This window comes from Salarias fasciatus, chromosome 10 (assembly GCF_902148845.1).
Source record: "Salarias fasciatus chromosome 10, fSalaFa1.1, whole genome shotgun sequence".
NCBI classification, from domain to species: Eukaryota; Metazoa; Chordata; class Actinopteri; order Blenniiformes; family Blenniidae; genus Salarias; species Salarias fasciatus.
In genome coordinates, this window is record NC_043754.1 from 6,547,625 (window position 1) to 6,570,546 (window position 22,922).

At 44.2% G+C, this 22,922-nt stretch overlaps 1 protein-coding gene across 6 annotated transcripts in view; it reads right to left on the minus strand.

The window, feature by feature from the left end:
- specc1 (sperm antigen with calponin homology and coiled-coil domains 1) overlaps window positions 1–22,922 on the minus strand; it is a 77,032-nt gene that overhangs the window by 28,345 nt on the left and 25,765 nt on the right. For 4 of the 6 annotated variants that reach the window (XM_030100496.1, XM_030100497.1, XM_030100498.1 and 1 more), the window contains 4 exons: window positions 5,554–7,106; window positions 3,671–3,878; window positions 3,322–3,395; window positions 1,795–1,970 (listed from right to left, as the gene is read on the minus strand). In XM_030100496.1, coding sequence (XP_029956356.1) covers window positions 1,795–1,970; window positions 3,322–3,395; window positions 3,671–3,878; window positions 5,554–7,106 — 2,011 coding nt within the window. Of the gene's footprint in view, window positions 1–463; window positions 559–1,794; window positions 1,971–3,321; window positions 3,396–3,670; window positions 3,879–5,553; window positions 7,107–19,684; window positions 20,099–22,922 lie in introns of those variants that run through there. The other 2 variants (XM_030100499.1, XM_030100501.1) reach the window with 2 other exon arrangements.

Genomic DNA, 22,922 nt, shown 5'->3' on the forward strand with positions numbered 1-22,922 from the left:
GCAGACTTTAAAAAACTCTGCTCCATGCAAACCTCGTGGGATTAATACAATCACTCATCAAGTCAAGTTCGGCTAAATCACCCGGTGATGAGGACACTTTGCAAATGTATCTGTGGCAGATGACGCATAGCATGAGTTTATTCCAGTCATGCCGTGCAGACCATCCTGCTGTTCGACCAAAAGAGTTGTAGGGTTATTCACTGAAAGGACAGCAGGTGGCACCAGATACATCTACTTCAGCTACAGATTTAAAGATCCAGGCAAAGCAAAAACCAAGAAGGTCAGAAAGCCCTGAAGGTGCAGTCAGCCAGCACAAGGAGAGACAGACGAGGGTCAGACAGGCTGAAGCAGCGACACCAAGCCAAACACAGACAGGAAAGCCACCGAGCAGGCAGCAGCAGCAGCAGCAGCACACAGGGCGGGGAGAGAGGCCGACACAGGGCTGGCAGGGCATGGGACTCACCTGGACGTTACACAGGGAGGCTCGACAGGACATCTCTGACACACCATCACAGGGAGCTGCTGGAGGTGGGGAGCGGATGCAGCCTAACGGCTAATCTTTGGGAAAGTTTAACGGTTTAGTTGTGGTCTAAGACCAGTGCTGTGTTTCTTTTAAAAATGCCACCAAATGTAGAGTTTACCTCATATTTTGGCTAATTGTTCATTCAGTTGAGCCAATTGATTGTATAAGAAGTGTGTTGAGTAATTCTGCCTCCAACAGAAACACAACGGTTTTCTCTGCAGCGGCAACACTGGCTTCCAATAACAGCCTGAAGAGGGGCAGACTGACGTAAACCAAATCTGTAGCGCTCCCTACTTTAAAGCCTTTTTACAGGAATCACACAAATATCACTCAATCATGAGATCTTTAACACCTACTACAGGGTCTATAAATAAATGACGCATCTGGTTTTACTATAATTATAACTACTCAAGAGGAGATATGCAATGTATGAAAACAGTTAACCAGGACTGACCACACAGATAACCAGCGTGCTATTACAAATATGAGCAAAGTTTACCAGAAAAAGGACTGGCTTGGTACAAGGATAAAAAAAAGGACAAAAATGTCACAAACACTATTTTCAAACAATTATGTAATCCAACAAAAAAAAACAAAAAAAACAATTGAATACCCTTTATAAATACACTGATCACACTGATGCATGACTGCTGTCCAACAACACTTTGTGAACTCTTAAATAGCTCTGACACTCGAGCGTGGAATACTTTAATGAATACACTTTCACCGACGCAGCATCTGTCACGAGAGCTGATCTTCCACCACTTCTGCCTCTAATCAAAGCGTCTGACAATTACGATGTGAGGTTTGAACGTTACTTTTGGAAAAGTAAAAAGAGGGAGACAGAGAGGGCAGCAGCTTAAAGGAGTAGAATACACAGAGGGAAATACTGCAGGAGTCTGCTCATTTACTGTCAGAGTCTACCAAATCCCAGGCACCTCACCTCTTACACCCCAAGGATTTCATCATGTGAAATTCCGAGAAATGAATTAAGTATTATCTCCACTGAAACCATCCTCATTTGATACCAGACAGGAATTTTGGGAACCTCTTGACCAAGAGATTAATTCTTATACAACATGGCTCTGGGTGGAGATATGGCAAGACTCTGGCAGGTAATCTCATGTCCACGTATGTTGAGAGAGGAAGGAACTGCAGCCCGATGCTAAACGAGGGGAGCTGGAGGAGATGGCTGGGAGCGATGGGGAGGGGGGGTCGGGTGGGGTGGGGTGGCGGGGAAGTGAAACGGTGGAGGATGGCGAAGGTGGTACCTGACTCCCTGCACGGCCTCCAGGTCAGCGGTGAGCTTGGCGCTGCGGTCCTGCTCCTCCTGCAGCTGCCTCCTGAGCGCACGCAGCTCCTGCTGAGCCTCCACCTTGATGTCGTTGGCCACCACCACGGCCGTCTGCAGGTCGGCCTGGAAGCGACGCCACTCCTCCTTCTCGTCCTAAACACAGGTACAGGTACCATGATGGTGTGGCGGTAAGCATTAGATTCAGTGCATCGATTCATCTTGTCCGAGTTTGGGTCCAACTGAAGGGGGTGACGATTCTACTATACACACATTTTCTCCAGTGTGAGTGAGTTTTCTCCAGGTATTCATGTCTCCATCCCATGATTATATGTTTGAGGTGACTATAAATTAGCTGTAGGTGTGTGTCTGTGGCGACGTCACTGTGTTTGCCCTGTGAGAGACAGGTGAAATACCCAAAATGCATCCTGTCCCCTGTAGCGCTGGACTGGGAAAAAAAATCATAAATATGGATGGATAAACATGTTTACTAAAAACCAGGTAAAACTACTGCACATCCAGTGTTTACTGCGCTCACTATATCAACCAGCTTGCAGATGAAAGTGCAACAAGTCTCAAACAACACATTAAAAACCTCAAAAACTCAAGACAAGAACAAACAGAGCTGAAACGCTAAAGGTAGGCGGAGGAACAGAAACAGACAACAAGACACCAAAAAAAGAACAGAAGATATCCTTTGAAACATTGCACATACGCATACATGCTTTACCTTAGGACCAAAGATAAAAATAGGTTTGGTTTTCATCTACGAAGACACTATATTAAAGGATTGTACTCTTCTTTTTCAAGTCATCTATAAATAATGAAGTTACAATAATAAAAATCTTCTCTAAATAAGTCTGATCAAAGGAAGAAATAAGAAAACTCTACAAAGTGGCTGTGATAGAAGATGAACATGGATGGAGAAAATCTGCCAAAAACTCAGAGCTGCTGCTCTGAACAGCCCACCTACATGTTGCAAAACACTGCTGTAACAATGCTCAGTGGAAAGAAGGTCGGAAAGGTCACTTCGACAGAAAAAGCTTCATCTTGAACTTCTGACGACACTGAACCGAAATCTTTTGCCTGACTCGCACTCAGACGGTGACCTTGGACTCTCCACCTGAATACGCTGCTACGAGAGTCTGTGCAGCGGATTCATGTGATCAAAACTCAATTAAACTAATTGAGTTTGGCTTCAACAGATCAGATTTTTACTACAACCGTGAAATGACCTTGGTTACTTACACCACAAATGTAGCAAGTAGCAACTTCAAAACCTCAAAAGAATAAAGAATAAAAGAATAAAAAAAACTTATTTGTACGACAAATCTCTCTGCTAAACGTCATTGAGCATACGCACTGCAACAGAAAGGAAAAACTGAATTAGAATAAACAAATGATTGTGAAGAGTCCGATAAAGCCATTTGAAATCAGCCCATTACTACACTGAGGCCAAAAATTAAAAAAAGTCACAATATTTTAAATCCGTTCTGAGATTTCTTACCTTTATCTGTCTGTTCAAAGCTTTGAGATGTCGATCGGATTCAGCTTTTTGCTCCTCCAGCTTTTTGACAAGATCTGCAACATGAAATTGAAGAACTGATTTTCTGAACTGAAGCTGGTTTACTGTCCATCATTAAAGGGTGATTGCTGCTAGTTATGCAGTCTATATATGAAAGATACACAAGAAAGAAACACAGTGAGTGATTTAAAGGATAAAGTCACTTCTCATCACTTGTATAATCTTTCAGGAGTTGTTGCAATAATACCACTAATCTCATGTCCAATAATTCGAAGCAACAGATGTGATGTTTGTGAGTGAGAGCAGAGACCGGCAGGTGGGAGGAACGTACTCTCCATGTCCAGCACAGCTTGGTTGGTGTGGCAGTTGACGGCCCTCTGCTGCTCCACCTGGTCCTCCAGCTCAAAGATGGTCTCCTTCAGCTCCTTCACCTGGTTCTCCGCCTGGGTCCTGGCCTCTTCCAGAGAGGTCACCCTGCTGCTCAGCTCCTGCTCCCTCATCTCCCCCTGCTCTTGAACCTGCTGGCATTTGGCCTCCACCTGACAGGAGTCATGTGTTAAGTGGAAGAAACGACTTGCTGTTAATGTGCTGAAGATATGGGCTCATAAACTAACAGTTAACACTGGTTCTTCACAAACCAGCAGTACTGATAACATTTGGAATCAGTGGCCGCTGGGTCAAGATGAGAAGCAGTTAATAGACTTTACTCAGAACATTTTCACTGCTTTAATCACATTCACCCACTGACACAATCATTCCAACACAAACGATGAGGACTGGTATGCAAGAGACCGACACACGGTTTAGAGGAATCCATGATTCAGTGTCTTGCCTGAGGACACGCAGACACATGAACAGGGTGGGACTGGAGGAATATCCGCTCGACCAAATGAGGCATGTATGAAGGAACCACACACCAAAGTCTAATCATATCAGGCCAAATTCTACATGAATTTCCTCCCACAATCCAAAAATATGCAGTTGAGGCAATTCTAAATTGCCACACATGTTGGCTATAGTGCTATGGACAACATATGAATGGATGAATAGACAGACGTACTACCCTTCTCCACACACTGTAAGCAAATCTGTGCAGTATCAGTTAGCGATCCATGCCTCACCCTGTCCATTTGTCAGATAAGCAGGTGATATAAGAGGTGACATTAGATCTTAAACCATCTCTGTGTCCGTTGCTTCAGCTCCTGCTGCTGCTGTTGTTCTAAAACAAGCAGATGATGTAGCCGGGCAGGCCGCTGTCCATGTGGCTCTAATCGCTGGGGATGTTTGTGCATGAAGTTATGGAGCGGCCTCTCCCTCACACCCACGTGGCAGAGAACAGTAGTGTGACTCACGGCGCTGCACACACAGTTGGATCGCCCTCCAGCTGGCACCTCAGCCTCGGCCCAATAATAATGACATCATTAAAATGATGGAGACACGCCTCGTTTTGGAGGAACAGCCACCGATGTGACCCTGAACCCACACTGGGCCTCAACCTTTCCTGCATTTGGTGGCGTATTCGGGAAAAACCGAAGAGACTAATGAGACACATCTGAAAACTATTTGAGAGAAGAAGAGTTCATGAGCCGTTGTGGTGAAGCAAAATGCCCAATACCAGCTATGAAATACTTAAAACTTTACTTTCAAATCATTGAAAGAGATTATTTTTGCTCATAAACCATCAACAGAGGGAAACCTAGTCAAAAATATTTTAAATGTCATTTATTGATTGAAGAAACAGTATGTAGGATCCAAGTATAAGTAGTTTGCAGTCATCTAACTGTCAGGTTTTAAAGATCCTCACCCACAGTTGTTCACTGATCCATTTATCACTAAACAGGACAGCAAAAAAGTAGCCAGCTGTTTTCTGGACAGTGAGCAGTGACTTGGTTTGCTTGTAAGCTTCAGGAGCCATAGTTGCAGTACGATTAACAGGAAAGGTTGGCTTTGGATGTTTTAATGATATAAATATAGTGCTCCAGACATGCAGTGGAAAGCATTCTCTCCTCACAAACAAGTCGATATCCAGTTTGTGTCTGGGCTTCTTTCTTTGCGGACTTGGTGTGCTCTCTCTGTGCATGCTTGTCATTTAATGTCATCCAGCACACTGGGAGGCAACAGTCCAAACAAACCACACAAATAATGTCTTGCTAATGTATTAAATAATAACAAACAAACCATATGTGTGATTAAAGCCATCATTCTTTCTCCTACCTTGGACATTGAGGTTCGCACATGCTCAGTGTCGGCCTTGGCCTGCTGCAGCTCCTCCTTCAGCTCAGTCAGCTCCACCTCCAGCCTGTCTCTCTCTGTGTGGGCCGTCTTCAGCAGACTCTGCAGCTCGGTGCTGTCGCTGGCGCTCTGCATGGCCTTCAGCTCACCCACTTTCTGTCTCTCAATGTCCACCTGCGCCTTTAGCCGACTGTTTTCCAGTCGTAGAGACTCCGCCGTTGCTCTCTGCTCGTCTGCAGCTTGCGCCGCCTGACCTCCGGCCTCCAGCTCTCGGTCCAACTGGGCCTGCAGCCGGTCCATCTCCTCTCTGAGGCAGCGCACCTGACCCTGAGCCTCCTGGTGTTCCTCCTCCAGGGCCCGCAGGCTGCCCGTCAGCTGCTGCTGGATGTCCACCAGCTTCTCCCGCTCGAAGCGTGAGCTCTCCACCAGCTCGGAGTACCTCTGCTCCAGCTCGGCCAGCCGAGGCCCCTGACCGCCCAGCTCCTCCTCCCGCTGGGCCTGAGCCTGGGCCTGCTCCTGCAGCCGGACGGCCAGCGTCTCGTTCTTCTGGGCCATCACCTCCACACGCTCCCTCTGCTGCTGAAGCGACGTCTGCAGGAGGCGCTTCTCCTCAGCCAGCCGCTCGTTCTCAGCCGTCAGCTCTTGCACTACCTGCTGCTGGTCGGACAGCTCCTGAAGCGTCGCCTGCAGTTCCTCGGCTGTACTGTGGTGGCTCTCTTCCATCTTGTGGATCTTTTCTGTTAAACTCTGCAGTGACACATCCTGACCTCCAGTACCGTTTCCCGCCGCCGCTCCAGAGGCCGCCCCACTGGCGCCGCTGCTCGTTGATTCGGAGCGTGATGGGATCTTCTCGAATCCTGAGGAGTCGGGCGAAGCCGACTCCTTTGTGATATCAGAGCTGGAGGACAGAGAGGTTTTGAGTGGACTAGCAGAAGAAGGAAGGCTGTCCTGCTGAGGAACGGGGGAGTCTGGGGACACGCCATTCACCAAAAGCTTTGAAGGGGAGCTTGTGTTTGTACTCGAGAGAGGAGAGGCCTCTAAGGAGATCAGCTTCTCCTTCAGTGTCTGGTTCTCCTCCCTGAGGTCTGCCAGCTCTCTCTGAAACTTCCCATTCTTCTCCCTCAGCTCTGCCACCAGCACAACGGCCTCCGCCACCTGCTCACAATCCACCGACTCCTGGCGTGAAACTGAGCCAGACGATGGAGAAGGGGAAGCAGTGGAGGCTTTACCCTTGCATCGCTGCAGCTCCATCCTGAGATTGCTGATCTCCAAGTCTTTGGCCTTGGCCTCGGCCAGCAGCTCCTTGACCTGGCACTCCAGGAGGCTCTTCTCCTGACCTTCAGCATCTGTGCGTGACTTGGTTGAATTACGAGTCTGCTTTGCCAGGGTGGACAGGCTGGAAGTGCTGGCACTGGAGACCATTCTCTTGGTCGAGGAGCTCCTCAGTTGGTCCCTCAGGGAGGTTCGGTCTCTCGTTATGCTGGATGGGATTTCTCTAGGAGCCGGGATGCCAGACTTCTTGGCTGTCTGTGCACCTGAAACACAGGCATAAACAAAAAAGGCATATCAAAATAAGGCTGAAGTACATAAATAATAAAATTGTGCATTTTTAACACCATGTGAAAAGCAGTTGGCAGTTCTAATGTGAACATGGTTTGGGGGTTTGGGTATTCCTTGAGTCTGGGTCAGATAAGAGTCCTGATCAGTTGTAAAACAATTCAAGTTTAATAGAAATAGTGTAATCTATTTTAAGGATCCAAGAGTAAAGCAAAAACTTTCAAAGGTCAAAAGAGGCCAAGAATCTGGCCCTAAGAGCAAAGAGCCACGGGTGTTTTGAGGAGTCTTTTTAAAAAGTTTAAAAAAGATTCAGGTACAGTTTAAGGTCTCCAAATCAAGCTTTAATTCTGAATCTGCTTTAAAGATTCCAGGTGTAGAAAAGCCAGGTCATATGTTACGTGTACGGGTGTAAGAATCTGTCTAGATCCAGTTCAGAGAGTTCAAGTATGTTTTTTTTTTACAGTTAAATGATGTCCAGTGAAATACATCACAACCAACATAAACAGACACTGACTTTACTTCCATCTTCAAAGGAGCACAAACACTGGAAAATACTAACAATTGTAAATGGAAAAACAAAATCATCAAAAAATAAGTCTTCAGAATTTCAGATAGTGTGAACTCTGACAGCTAATGTGAACTGTGTCAAATTAGCATTTCATTTTAAAGAAAGATTTTAATATTCAATCAATTAATTACAAAGCAAAGCTTATTTTTGACACGAGATGTGATGTGAATAGTCACACGATTCTGTTTCCTGATGAGTCCTGATTAACATCTCGTATTTCAAAGATGAGCTTTGTTTTCCATAGAAGGCCTGACACTGGAAATTAAAGGCTAATTGACTCAGCATACAGCCAATGCTGGAATAATGAGTTTGTTAACATCATGTAATGACACTAATTGAATGGATAGTGCGTCACATTCATTGTTGTATTATTCAGCACTACTGTCACTGTACTCTATTCACATATTGTTCTCTGTTTGGATAACGGCGCATCTGCCTGGCACTGTCTGTCTGTCTGTGGCCATTCATGGCAGCAGCAGGGCTTAACTGTGGCATTTCAAAAGGCATCAGTGGGCCCGCTGGCGTGAGCCCTTTCCAGACCCCTCTAAAATATGAAGGGTTATTTACTGATGCCCGGTGTGAGCTGGGCGCCTCGTGAAAACGCTGTATTGTTTGTCTTTTAGATTATCAGCAAACAGCGAGCGACACACACACACACAAACACACACACACACAAGGGGGTTGCTTGTTTCAAAGGACGACAAAGGTCCCTGTGCACGTGGAGCACTCAGGCACAAAGAAGCTTAAGCAGTGCACACACAAAGACACCGCTGTGTCTCGCACATGCATGCATCATCATCAAACCCACAAAGCGAAGCCCAGACACACGGCCTGTGTGAGGAGATAGACAGCGCATCACCCTGAGCAACACTTGCAGCGTGCACGCGCACACACACACCCACAAACACCCAAAACCCACAAAACAAACGGCCTCGTTTGGGATGGAAATCCTTTACCTCTGCGGGCTCTTTAAGCACTCTGCCACTGATAGGCACTTTGCACAGACTATCCCATTACTGAATAAGCGAGTAACTGTGGCAGGAGGCAGGAGCTGCCAACGCTGGCACGATTTCTGGGGTGCAAAGCTATTTAACATTCCCACAGTGAGAAGCTGTGGTTGAAGAGGTGAAATGGATCAAGTAGAAAGGGAAACAGACATCAAGTGTGTCAAGGGAAAATTACACAAAATGAAAACCAAACTTTTGGAAGCCATAATTGTTAAGTAAACAATCATGACTGCGTGAAATTAGCCTCTTAAATCTACTCCGTAAACTGCACGTCGGCCTGCTTGAGCTGAACCGACGCCGGTATTTCAACTTGCATTCAAAATTGTAGCACTCCATCATAATCAGGTGCTTCTTCTCCTGACAGGCCAGCAGTTCATAAAGATCCAAAGAGTGCCATCAAACAGCCACAGTGTGCGGTTCACCGAGGGATGGATCCATGACTGACAGAATGAGGACAGCACACGCTCCCAAATCACGGACTGTCACATGTTGACGCTAAATGAGCACTGTGTGTTATATACGACCGAAGAAAGTCTGATCCAGACACGGCAGGAGAAGCTAAGAAACGCTGCGCAAGTCTTTTTTATAGCCACTCGCGATATTGCTGTTATGACTGGTAATAAAGAGAGAATAAGTGAGTCCTTGTTAAGACAGTGTTTGATGTGATTAAGATCAGTTTGCTCTCTTGGGAATGAGGGATGCCAGGATGGGAAAGCGTCTCCTTTGCTGGTCCTTCTTTCCTTTCTTGCCGTTGGTGAATAAGAGCCAGATGTCTTTAGATCGCCCACCTTTTTAACTATGACTTCACCGCAGATGCTTAATGTGCCCAGAGAAACGACACCGGGGCAGATGCCAGGAGGCAGCACATCCAACGACCCACAAAGCCACTAAAATAATGTGTCGGGTTGTTAAAAAAACCTCAGGAATGGACACGGAGGCCTCAGAACAGAACCGCTTTAGTGTTTGACTGGACAAGGAGCACAGTATGTAGGCGTTAGAGCAGAGGATGCACCAGCACGTATTTTCATGGTTTTTCCAATTTGGACCAAGCATTGCTCATACAAGTGCATAAAAATGCTCAATTTTTAAATACTAGTTTTATAATTCAATATGTGTCCAAATTTCATGCAGCCACAGCTCCTCGAAAGGTTGAAATGTGTTTTTGCATAAGAAAACACATCTGCTTTTCTTAGTCGAACACAAACACATATTGGGTGACGAAATTGAGAAACTTTTGCATAAAAGATAACTTTATTTTTAGTTTGAAATGAGCTGAAAGAGCAATACAAAAAGGTACAAAAGAAATGCCACAAAAATCAAATTAGATCTGGAGAGGTTCAACAATCTGAAACAAATGCTATCTCAAAAATATTCCATAAAGAGAGATTGCAAAAGCTTTGACAATTCTTCCACCGCCACTGATGCCACTGCAGGGATACAGAAATCACTGATGAACACCATTCACCCTGCAGTCCATGAGTTAATTCTCCATCATGCAAACAAGTCATGTGACCAAGATCTAGAAACTCTGTTTTCTCTGGGCTCATTTAAAATGATCTGAAGCAACATGGGAAACTGTTCTGTGATCAGATGAGCTCCAGTATCATAGCTCTTCATTTCTCAAAGATTTGCAGACTTTTTTTTAAAGGGGGATGCCAACAATGATAATCGAGGTCCTATCCCAACTATTTTAAAATGTGTCACTGCTATCAGATTCAAAATGTGCAAATATTTTCAATGAAATGGTAAAATAATCGTAATCTCTTTTAACTCACTTTTTACACATCTTTTTGGGACTGGAGTTGTATAATCAACATAACTCGATCAGCTGTCCTCCAGTAAAGTAGCTGCATTACCTGTTATTTAAACTGTAAAACCACCACTTTACCAGCTTTTTCTTTTTTTTTTTTTGTAACTGCTAGTAGCCGAGATTAGACCGAGAGGTCACAAACAGACATAAAAATATATGAGGACCGTGATTTCAATAATGGAGCAACAGTGAAAGTGGAAGAAGCCAGTACTAAAGCAGTTAGCTGAAACAACTGTGAAAGACACAGTTAACCTTCAAGCGCTCCAAGGTGCGCCAATAAAACAGAGCCAGGAGAGTGTAGTGGCGCTTTAAATTACACCGGCTCTTTAGATGTTCTCCTCAATAGTCTACATGCTTTACCTTCGCTTAATTAAAACAACTCCAATATCAGAAAGTGGTAAATGTAATGAAAGAGAACATAAAGTTTTCTGCTGAGATGCTTCAGGACGCTGAAATCTCCTTTTCTCTTTCCTGGCAGCAGAGAATTACTGGGTGATAACATTCAGGATGAAAGGTGGTTTTAAATTCATATTATATATTGATGTTAATTGAATAGACACAAAAGAATCATATAAACACTGGACATTTTGTAAAACTTGAGCAGAAGTTTGCGGCTTGTAGTAGTTCAGCTATAGAGGCTCCTTGTGCTTTGTTTTAATCCATTCTAAGATTTCATTGCACAGCAGAGAATTGCTCAAAAAGACTCTTCTGTAACATTTCTGCAGTCACAGAATGAATTAATATTTTGGTAACTAAATCACCTGCACAGTGCCTTTCTCGATCGGTGATTGCGGTGAAGTTTCTGACCCAAGGCATTGAGAAGATGATCAAAATTCGAGGATTAAAAAATGTGAACAGACTCATTTATTGTTTCATCTTTCTTTTGAGGGTTGAATCACCAATCACTTTCACAACTCGACACTAGTTAGAGGTGCTAAAATGAAAGAAAATATGTACATTAGCACCAGTTTTCACTGTGAAATGGAATGCAGATTCTTGTGGAATATTTCAAACATTTTGGTCAGGAATATTTTATAGTTTGCTCAACGTGATGCTGGGACGTTGTGAAGTTACATCACTGTTTGGTCTTGTTTTAATGTTTTCAAGTGAAAAGGAAACACTTTTTTAAAATTTTTGAAAACACCTTCCAATGTAGAACTTTTACAAAATGTGTCGATTCCATGTCCGTGTAAACTGGGGAAATTCCAAGTTTTTGAAAACGCTGCTATAGCACATGTCAGTAGCTGGATAATAACAATGTTTGCCTCCAGAGTGTCATGACTCCCAGACAGCAATATTCTCCTTGGACTTGGTAGTTTTATAGTTGAGAGTCACCCAAAATAGCAATCCAGCCTCGCCGTCTGTCTATACGAATGTCTGCATACTTGTGCATACTACAGCATCCACTAGTGTATCTACATGAAAACTAGACTACATCTTTTTCAGAGTTTTTCCTGTTTCCGTGTAAGCACAAACCTTTTCTGAAACGACAATGGAAAAACAATATTGTTGTGTAAACGGGGCCTGACATTTCACGGTGCTTCAGGGTTACTGCTTGACATTCACTCAACAATCTGCAAAGAAAAGAAACTTGTGGTCAGGGACACACAAATTCAGCCAACAGTTTCCTGACAATTATGTGAAGAGAAAGAGCGAATTTTCAACTGTTCTCGAATAGCAATACGAGGCCTCTCCCCAGTGGGAAAAATCATTTCATCCAATCATGTCAGACGTCAAGCAACATGGAGGTCATAGAAAAAGTGCTTAAGCTGCTGGATAAGGAACCAGAGCTGGATAAAAGCCAGAACAATCTGCTGAAAGCACATTCCACAATTCTTTCTGATTGGTAGAAACTGAGAAGAAGAGGAGTTCAAGGCTAGTTTGCAAACAAAAGTTTGAAGTCAAGTGAGAAGCGTGCGAGGCCCTATGACCCGTGTGAGGACATGCCTACCCTTGGCAATGTTTAGAGCTATTTCAAAACTCCTTTGCAAATTCCTTTCCCAGGTTGTCAGAGCCCAGTGAGTCAGAGGCTGAACTTTTAAGAGTTCATATACGTTTTATTGTCATGGTAGGAGGGATAAATAACTTTTGATTGTGACGCTTGCCGGCCCCTCAACAGTAAAAGATAGTTATCAAGCCATAAATATCTATAAATAATACACTGTCTTGTTGTTAATGGAGTAGTTCTATATCAATAGAAGTTTCACCGAAGGGGTGCAAATGCAAACTGTAAACATATCAAAGCTAAAATATCGGGCAGCAGGTTAGTTAACAGTAATATTAACTAATATTCAGTGGGGTGGCTCAGGCCCAGGAGCATTTATAGCCACTGCTCAGAGGCACTAAATCTGCGAAAAGGAGAGGAATGGGTAATTAAAGGGGTCACTGAGGACTGCTCCTCCTCCAGCAAGGTATAAATCCACACTCTGTGGAGAGAGATGAACTCTTATTGGTCGCAACACGCAAATGCAGTCAAACAGCAGCTTTAAAGACAAAGAGATAATCTTAGAGTCCATGAAACATTTTATACGCCATCATAACTAATAAGATATCATTGATTACACATGGTTCATAAAGACTAATTATGGCAGAAGAACTTATAAAGTTTCTGTCTTTTACATTTACTAATTAAATGGACGGTACAGCCGAGCCTCCAGTAATCTGAAGGCATTTAGCTCCTTTCATGGGAAGTCAGCTCCTCGATCACAGTAATGCACAGCGCCGGCGACTTTCTCTCTAATGAAGATAAGCTTTCAAATCACAACAGGAGCCGTGTGGCTGGACGCGGGCCAGCGGCGGCCAGCTCACTGCAGCCGGTCTGCCAGCCAGAGCGGGGTGACGGGGTGCATCGAGAGCCGGGAGCACCGAGTCCGAGTCGCGGGTGAGGATGAATTAATGACGGCAGGTGGTGAAGTGTCACAGAGCTGGCTCCCGAAATGACGCACTGGCACCGTCACTCACGGCTCCACAGAAGCCTGCGGATGGGAATCTCTCGGTGCCACTCCCCTCCCGAGTTCCAGGAAATGTGATGTGCAGTTTTTACGGTCAGGTGGAAGCGGCGAAGAAAGACAGAAATCACCGTCTGTGGTTCTGGCCTTCCTGTTGTCCGACTGACGGGACGTGAAATAGGTCAACGGGCACCCGTCACTCAGATACTGGGACTCAAACACATTCCTTTCCTCTTACAGGGGTGAAAGATAGAGAGAGCCCTGACTGCATGGCTGCCACAGTGACTAAGCAGACATGAATCTAGATGTTAAAACAGCCCAGTGCACCACTGAAACTCAATAAAGCACCACTACCAGGGGATAAAACCGCTCTTTCATCGCACGAAACTATGAATTCCTAACTCCCTAATAAAGATGTCATGAAGAACGGCAGGAGAGTATGTCACAATGCAAACTGGAAAAAGCTGAACGTCTGAGTGAGGGACATGCTGGGAGCTAAAGGAGAAAAATACTCAACAAAACAAATAACGCACATAATAGAAACCAGTTGTACTTGTGTCAAAGAAGGCCAAGTGGATTTATCCTGAGGAAAGCAGCGCCCATGTTTGCTGTCAACTGTGTAAACTAGATAGATTGTGGCATCCAGCTTTAGAGATTTATCAAAACCTGGCGACAATCTAACACCTGTCATGAGAAAAAGGTGCCGGGACAAGCGACATCGAAGACAAGATTGTCTGCTTGCACGTGGAATAAATGCAGAATGTTGGAATCTGACGTTAAATCAAATCTTTAATTAAATATTTGAAAATCACTCGAACATGCTATGATATTTCTGCTGAGGACTTTCCAATATTTTTCCAATGATGACAAAAATATATTTTCAATTTCTCCTATGAGAAGCACTTATTGATTCTTTTCATTAACCTCAGGTCTGAAAATTGATACGAGTCTGAAAGACGCCATGAGGATACCATCCCTCTAAGAAAGAGGCATTTCATCAAGTGATTTCCAGAATGATTGTTTAGTCACTGAGACAACTTTTCTCAAAGCTTCCACTGTAAGCTGAGCCCAAGAACGAACACTACTTTGAATTTAAAGCTACTGCTGTGACTTTAAGCAGCATGTTAATTAATCCTCAACACAACTGAGCAGACAAACCTTCTGCTTTCAGTAATAAAAAAATAAAACAATATGAAAACCTTGAGCTGGGAAATGCACGTTTCAGCCTGAAAAGTGCTGCATGCTCTCTCTGAACGGAGGACGTCCCTTTAAGCTCCAACAGAGCACTGTTGAGGACTGAAAAAACAATAACAACCATTTTACATGATTGCAGGTTTAAGAGATCAGCATGTGTGATGGGCAACAGGTTGTAATCACTAAACTTTCAACTTTCTGATGATTTCCATATAAGCTTCTTTGTGATGTGAGAAAACATGTTTGAGGATGCCTTAAGCGCTCCTGGATTGACCACAATACAGATTTAAAAAAGCATATTCTGCAGGAAGATTAAGTAGTAAATAGTCGAGGGATTTGTCATAAAAAAAGGGGAACAATAGATGAAAGGCTCACAAGCTCTACCGACTCTGAACGTATGATTTATGACTCGATGTTTCTGAGAGCAAGAGACCTCACATTTTTGCATGTTAAAATAATTCTCATTCAAAATATCAGCTATGAATAAACTGAATAAACTCCTTAATTGCACACATCAGTTTGTATGACTGTGAGGGAAACATGTGTCCCGAGGACATGTTGACACATGGACAGGGTGAGTGAGGGGATCAAACTACCAACCTTGAGACTCAAAGACCTAACATCAATTGTGCAACCTTATGAGTTCACCTGTCCAACTTAAACCATCCCTTTACCCATGTTAAAGTCACAGGAGTTGATCAGAGCTTATTACAGGTGTGAGACACAACCTGGACAGGAGACCTGTCCACCACAGAGTCACAATCATCACATACCACCACAGAGACACACACACACTTTTACACCCAGAGACAGTCTGGAGATGCCAATATATGTAAAAGAGAAAAAGTCTTAGTATCCTGGAATCAACCGGGACAATCTGCACTGTCAGGCTAGACTGGTAACTACAACACCACCGTTCAGCGCTGACATAAAACTGTGTCTTCATATGAATTGTGATTACTGGTTTTACAACAGCAAAGATGAAATCTTAACTGAATCTTTAGTACTGCTAGTAATGAAAATCCTGATATCAACCATATAATGCTGAAGCTATTTTCGTCTTCTGAAATTAAATCATCATTATCATTAGGTCTAACATTAATAGAGTTTTATCTCATCTTCACAAAATTGGTAAAAAAAAAAATGTAAAATGACAAAACTGTGGTAGTAAAAATCCTGAGCACACGAAGCACAATGATTCTAAAAATTCTAGCAGTCAGATCAGTGCTGAGTTTCACGGTCAAATAAATTTCTACAAAACAAGAAAATAGGCCAAACTTTCATAAGGAAGACCTGAATGCCATATTGTAGTGGTATTTAACCAATGAAATGATCAGCTTTGACCACTGTGAACAGAAATGTTTAACCTAAAGAAGAATTGTGTTTTGCTCTGTCTGATAAATGTCTTCTGATTTACCGCGGCAGTATCCTCCTGTCAGGATTTCACCTAAGAACAAAAACCTTACACTGCACATGTGTGGGAGGCTGCTGTTAACCTGATTCGAAAACGCTGTTTCAGTTTAGTTTTTTACACCTGAGTAATCCAGCCTAGACCATTAAAACTGTTTTTTTCATGAGAGAACTCACCATTATCCTCATTCTCGAGGCCACTGATATCATTAGCTGTGGCATACTGTCTTCACGTTACAAATCCACCTAATTCTCTGCACCACTGACAGTGTGGGCAAATAAGCTCTATTGTGTTTGTTTCTTGTATTCTGCATGGTAAAAATATTCAACAAGACGACAAGCAGCTATTCCACAAAGTGAGACGGTCCACTCTGACCCCTGTTGCATTTCGGTTCTCAAGACAAAAACAGCACCGGTATCCCCAGAAAGGCCAGGATTACCATTCCCAGACCGAGGATGAACCACACACACGCCCAGCTGCTGACAGATTTACAAACCACATCAGAACGAGCTTGATTTGTAATGCGTTGAGCACACAATCGTGGGATTAGCGGCTCACGCATCAGACCCAGCATTGTTTTACATGCATCGTTAGTCCACCCTCCATAAATTAGGGATTTTTAGGAGCTAAGGCATGTCGACTCTGAGGTACCAGCTATGATATCCAGGCTGCAGTTACACAAACAGGGCATCTGAACAGCAAACACCTCGCTCTGCAAACACAAAGCACTGTGGATTGGACGGTGTATTTACTGTGCCAACTTCAAAGTGCCGTGGAAAGTATGAGCGGTGTAACTTCCTCACAGAGCCCCAGCTATCACCAGTTGGACACACTCGCTTCCTCAGGTTGAATCCCTGCTCTGCGTCAATGAACTCTGATATCCCACATTCTCTGGCTTCTTTCTCACTGCGGTGTGAGAACGAGTGCAGCATCAATCAGTCAGTGCCAACAATCATTATAGCACACATACGAATTGGTCATTACTGTCAGCAGGGTCTTAATGAGCAAAGTTTCAATGCTGGAGGAGACCTGATCAAATCAAGGGTGGTCCTTGGATCAGTTACTTTGGTCAATTTGTCTGTATTTTGCTGGCTGAAACATTGTCAATAAGCAGGAATATCAGAAATTGTGAGGAGGACAAGAGGAAGGCATGTCTCCCTATTGAGAAGAAGGTTGGCCTTTGGCAAGTTTAAATGTGAAACCTGACGATCGCCTCACCACAGGAGAAACAGAATCCAACAAAAACCCAATCCAACTCAAGCACAGCATGATAATCCAGCATCCTGTGTCAGGCTGACCATGACTCACTCACAAACATCACAGAAATCGAGCTGAAATGAGAAAAGAAAATCCTCCAGTGGATGGAAAAAAATTGGTATATTGAGACTTAACATCAATCAGCGAGTGACAAATATATGCTGGATCTTAGAGAATTTATACAGATACTGAGATCGGTTTGTGAACTCATAACAAATCCAACGCTGCTGTGCTCCTGATAAGCAAAGTACTGACAGAAAGAATAATGTTATTCTAATGACAACATGCTAGCTGCTACCATACCCCGTTCCTTTGGCAGCGTCCTCAACCATTACAGCTACGTTCAAACATCTAAATCAAGCTACTGCGGAGAAACCACAAGTGTTTGAAAGTTCCCATTTTTGAGCATGTGAAAGCCACGGCACTCTATTTTACCTCACTACGCAAACATGTTTCAACTTCCTTTTGATGCAGAGCTCCAGTGGGCACGACTGACTCAGATGCAGCCCTGAAAATAGAACCGATGTTATTGGACTTTATATTACCGACAATTCATCAGCAGCCGACAACATGTTGACCACGGGCGCTGGTTTTGGCTGCTCTCCTGGCAGACAGGAAGGCTCGGCGTAGTAGCCGTCAGCGTGGCTTGGTTCTGATAAGGACCTTCTTATCGCTGCAGCAGACAGTTCACTCCTTGGCCTTCTACTTCAGAGATAACAGCATCAATCAATCTCGGCCAGTTCTCTTTGCTCCCACGTTTCTCTTTTCATACGTCCAGCACCAGAAATGCTATTTCTAAGCACCAATCCTGACAAACCATCATTGACGTGCAGCGGAAGCTGAAAGAGACTAGAAATTTACATTTCTATGGAGCATATCGATGTTGCCCAGTGCAAAGCAGCATTTCAAGCCGACCACTCACTGCTTGTTTTCAGCTTCATCAATCTTTAGATCTATAGGTTGGTGTCATGAGCGGGCACGATGAAAAATCAACTCATTTGATGGTCAATGCTCATTTAATACAGCAGTGTGTTCAAGAAAACAGTGTGGATTTATTATCCATTCATTGGAAAAATAGGTCAATCAATTCACCTTAGAGCTGAATTTTTCATTTCATAATGCACGATCACGTGGGAGGCTGGACCAAAGACCACATCGCACTCCACCAAGCAGCGTTCAAGAACTATTCATAGCCTTAAGGACATGATTGATTATACAGCAAATACTCTACCGGAAATCATTTGGTTTTAGCCACACATGCGTCTGTACATACATTTCACTTTTGAGTTGCAATCCAATAGCTTCCTTAGATTGCTTATGAAATTGGAAATAACAAGCCAGATCAAGTACACTGCCTTGTGCTAATTATCAATAGAGTGCAAACTTATAATTTCACTTGTGTGTAATGTATTAAGTGAGCACTCTGTGTGTGTGCATACACGGAGGAGGAAAAACCATGAGCTAATCTTGTCAAGCATGCAGCAGCTTGCTACCGATCTGAGCCGTCTGCGCTCTATCTTTGAGTAACACACACCACTGCTATGAAATGATGCATCTTAACACCCACCACTGATTAAACAATGTGTGTGCACATGTGTGTGGGGGTCTGCTGCCCAAACAAACAACCTCGCTCTGATCTATGCGGTGTCTGACTTGTAGTCGACAAAACCTTGAAAATATGCTGTGAAGATTTGATTTAAGTCTGACTGCGCTTATGTGAAAATGAGACGAGACAAATGTCGGTTTTGTGCGAGAAATTGAAAGATCAGTGAAAGAGCCTGGTCGTCTCCTGATGAGAGTGAAGTTGGTGCCGAGTGCATTTTCAGGAGGACTTTGAAATGGAAATCTTAAGGAGGCGCAGAGAGCTCGGGGCAGCGAGAGGATGTGAGCGTGAGACTGATGATACCATCTTCCGTGGCAGGTTCCCTCATGCTTACTGTCAGGAAAATCTCACTCAGCACTCCCCCCCTCCTCGCTGCCCGACTCCTGATATTTACACACAAGTGCAAACACATGCGTACCTGCACACTTGTAATGGCTGGAATCACAGACGTAAGAATGAGCATCTATATTCAGACATGCGGACACACTCATATAAATAATGGAAGCAGCACAGAGCAGAAGACTAATTTCTAGCCTGCTTGAACAGCTTCCAGGACTCCAGGGTGTTTCTACTCAGCACTTTGTCTGTGTGCAACTCTGCCAGTACTTATTAATCATGACTTGTCTGTCAGAGATGACATGGGATGACGGGAGATTAGCTCATGTCTTTTGCATTTGGCAAGCGTGAGTTGTCTCTACATGAGCAAAGGACAGATCCAGACAAAGAAATACAAGTGATGCTAAAGAGAAGAACCAGACCTGACTCTGCTTCCTCTTGTCTCCCTGCCTGGTTCCCCATGTTGGTCTACTCCGCGACTCCCACTATCCACGCCGGGGCAGACTAATCCAAGAATCCGTGTCTGCGGGGGGTTGTGAGAGGAGTGTAAAGCCACAGGACCGTCGTCCCACCTTAACTCCGACAATCACCACAGGTCAGTCACGTAGAGAGGAAGCCATAAGAGATATAAAAATCCTCTTCGTCTTGTCTGCTTCTGCTCTCCTCCTCTCTTCTCCACTCCTTCCAAAGGACTGTGGGAGTATGTGCATGTGAGAGGAGGCAGGCTGCGTATCCCGCCAGTGAGTGACTGCGAGTGCGTCCGGATGTGAGCGAGTGTGTCCTCCAGGATGGTGACAGTATGTCACACTGGCAGGCGGGCGGGCGGACGGGCAGGCAGCGTCGTGTGCACTTCATTATCGCTGTGATGAGTGGAATCAGCTCAGAGGAGGAGTGGCTTCCCCACACACAGACACGCACACACACTTATGCACACACCTCCCGCTGCTGCCAGCCAGTTCACTCTCAACAATACCAGTTGAACAATGGTGAGATGATCCGTCCCTCACAATGTTACTGAAAGGACGAGTACGGGAGAGAGAAAAGAGAGAGAGAGAAAGGGGAAGAAGGAGGGAAAGAGGGGCAGGAGGAAGGGAAGGCAGTGTTTGTATATTCTCTAGATGGAGCAGCTCCCCTCTTTTCAAAGGAACTTTTCAAGCCTTTATCTCCCATGTGAAATCCCTCGTGCAGAATCACAACTATGATCAGCCCCTTCATCATCATAAATTAACACAGGATGCTGATGTGGGGATGAGGGCCGCCACGGGATTCAACGAGCATTATCCCTACAGCGCGCCCAGCAGGGAACAACCACACCAGTGTGTACGTGGGCGCGCCTACATGTGTATCGAGATGGGGGGTGGTGGTGGTGGTGCTGCTGCTGGTTTTGGTGGAACTGTGTGGAGCTGGTGAGAAAGGGGCTTGTTGTTTTTCTAGTCCTCTCTCATTCACAATGAATGCATCATGTGTTAAATATTTATGACGACTGGAGCGACACAGAAACAAAGTTGAAGAGGAGAATTACTTTTCTGGAAGTGGGGGGGGGGGAATAATGAACCCTGTGTTTACAGGAAGATCATCACGGCAGTCTCACAAAAGACAAACTACTGTCAATCATTAATTTAAAAACAGCAGTAAACCAGATACAACAGATTATGAAGAACAAATCTTTTTTAAAGCTGTAACTTCAACAAATGTCCTTCTCCATATTTGCGCCTCTCAGTTACAGCACCAAACTGACCAGTGAATCTCATTTAACAAGAAGATCGCACGCTGTCACTTCAGCTGTGCGTCTGTGATACTCAGCTGTGATTATTCCCAAAGACCCACTTTCTGTCACGGACATGGTGCATTAAAGTTATTCGTAAGAAATTCAGATTTCATCTGAACTGTGGAGTTTTTACAGCCACACACTTAAGCAATGATATTTTTAGTAGGATGAGAATATCTGTTGCGTAAGCTCAGAGTACTATTTTTTTTTCCCCTTCTGTTCACTGCAGGAGAGATCTGTGGAAATTCAATCCCAAGTGATGGCCATTAGCAGGAGATGGTGCATTTTTCTAAATTCAAACAATACCTCCACATCCAAGTTGAAGAACAAAACAAGAGAAAGAAAGCCTTTAAAAGTCACGACTTCTTAAAGCATGGCTTCTTTTGTTGAGAATATTCAACCATTTGATGAAATACTGTATGTAGCTCATTCCCGTACTGCTGTACGGTTTCCTCTTCTTTTCCTAATATTCCTCTCTCCCCTCGTCTTTGAGAAGCCCATCCTCACTGGTAAACAAACATGCCTCTAATCCAACTAAGAATGTTCTCCTCACCGCAGGACGCCCATCTCTGTGAGCCCAACGGGCCTCTTTCAAGATTTGGCGAGATCGTTCCTCTCTGTGTTGTGTCTTTGGGGGGATCTGTGGGGGTCACAAGCTTCTCAGGGGAGGAATTTCAAACCTTCATGCCAAACAATTGTAAAAAGGGCCAGGTGTGTTTATGTTCGAAGCCGATGCCAAATGCACGATAAACTGGTAATTCTGTGCTTTGAAGCAATCCCTTTAGACCCTCAGAACTGAGTGGGTGTGAAGCTAGTCCCTCTTACCATAATCTTTTTCACACAGCGTGCATAATAAATAGAGCCATGCATTATCACATTGTTTAGAATGTACTGCATATTCAAACGTGGAAAGGGCACAATGGCAGACAGACAGATGATGCTGGATGCATATTTCTCCCAGTTCAGTCTGCATGTGCAAGCATCTACCGTGTACAGCGTATGTCTTCTTATTGGTTGTGTCAGTGTGTGTCCGTCCATCATGGCTGAGTGCTTATGCAGGCCGAGGAGTCCCGGTGGACCGATGCATGTTTGATTAATTTATCTGACAGATATGAGGAGCTGAAGGACTAAAAAAACCTTCTCTCCTGCTGTCTCTAAAACACTGACAAACGCATGCAGACAAGGCCCTGCTGGGACCACATGCTACAGCTGAGCGTAGAAACACTCCACCAGTCTGGGTCCAGTCTCTGCTATGATATGCTGAGACGAGCATCATCCTGATGGCTTATTCTGCTCGGACAGTGATGTACCAGCTTTGAGGACCAGATAAGAGCTCATGAACAGAAAATGGAGAGTTCTTAATATTCGCTGCAGAAAGAAAACCTTGTCTGTGACAATCAAAGACGTCTCTTGCTGATCACTCATACGACTGAAGCTGAGAGTTAGCTAAAAGAATATCCTGTTTGACAGTAAAAGGACTGAACCAGATAAGTTGGTCTCCTGGATATCATTGGATTATTGCATTTTTTTTGTTCTCTCCTGTAAACAGATCCAGTGAGCAAAACATGCAATTGAGTAAGTGTGGCAAACTGAAAATGCAAAAACCCAAACTACGTAGTGATTTTTGGAGCAATATTGACGTCTGACAATGGCCTAAGCAAGGGGTGTCAAACTGATGTTATTTCAGGGGCCACATACAGCGCAGCGCAGTCTCAGCTTGAGTGGGCCATAATAAACTTTAAATTTAAACTTTAATCTATCTCAGTGTTGTGCTGTGTCTGCTACTTAGAAAAAAATGTGTTTAAAAAAATAATGTTACAATTTGCTTGGTGGTTTGGCGGGTCCTGCAGGCCAGTTCTGGTCCACGGACCTCATGTTTGACACCCCTGGTC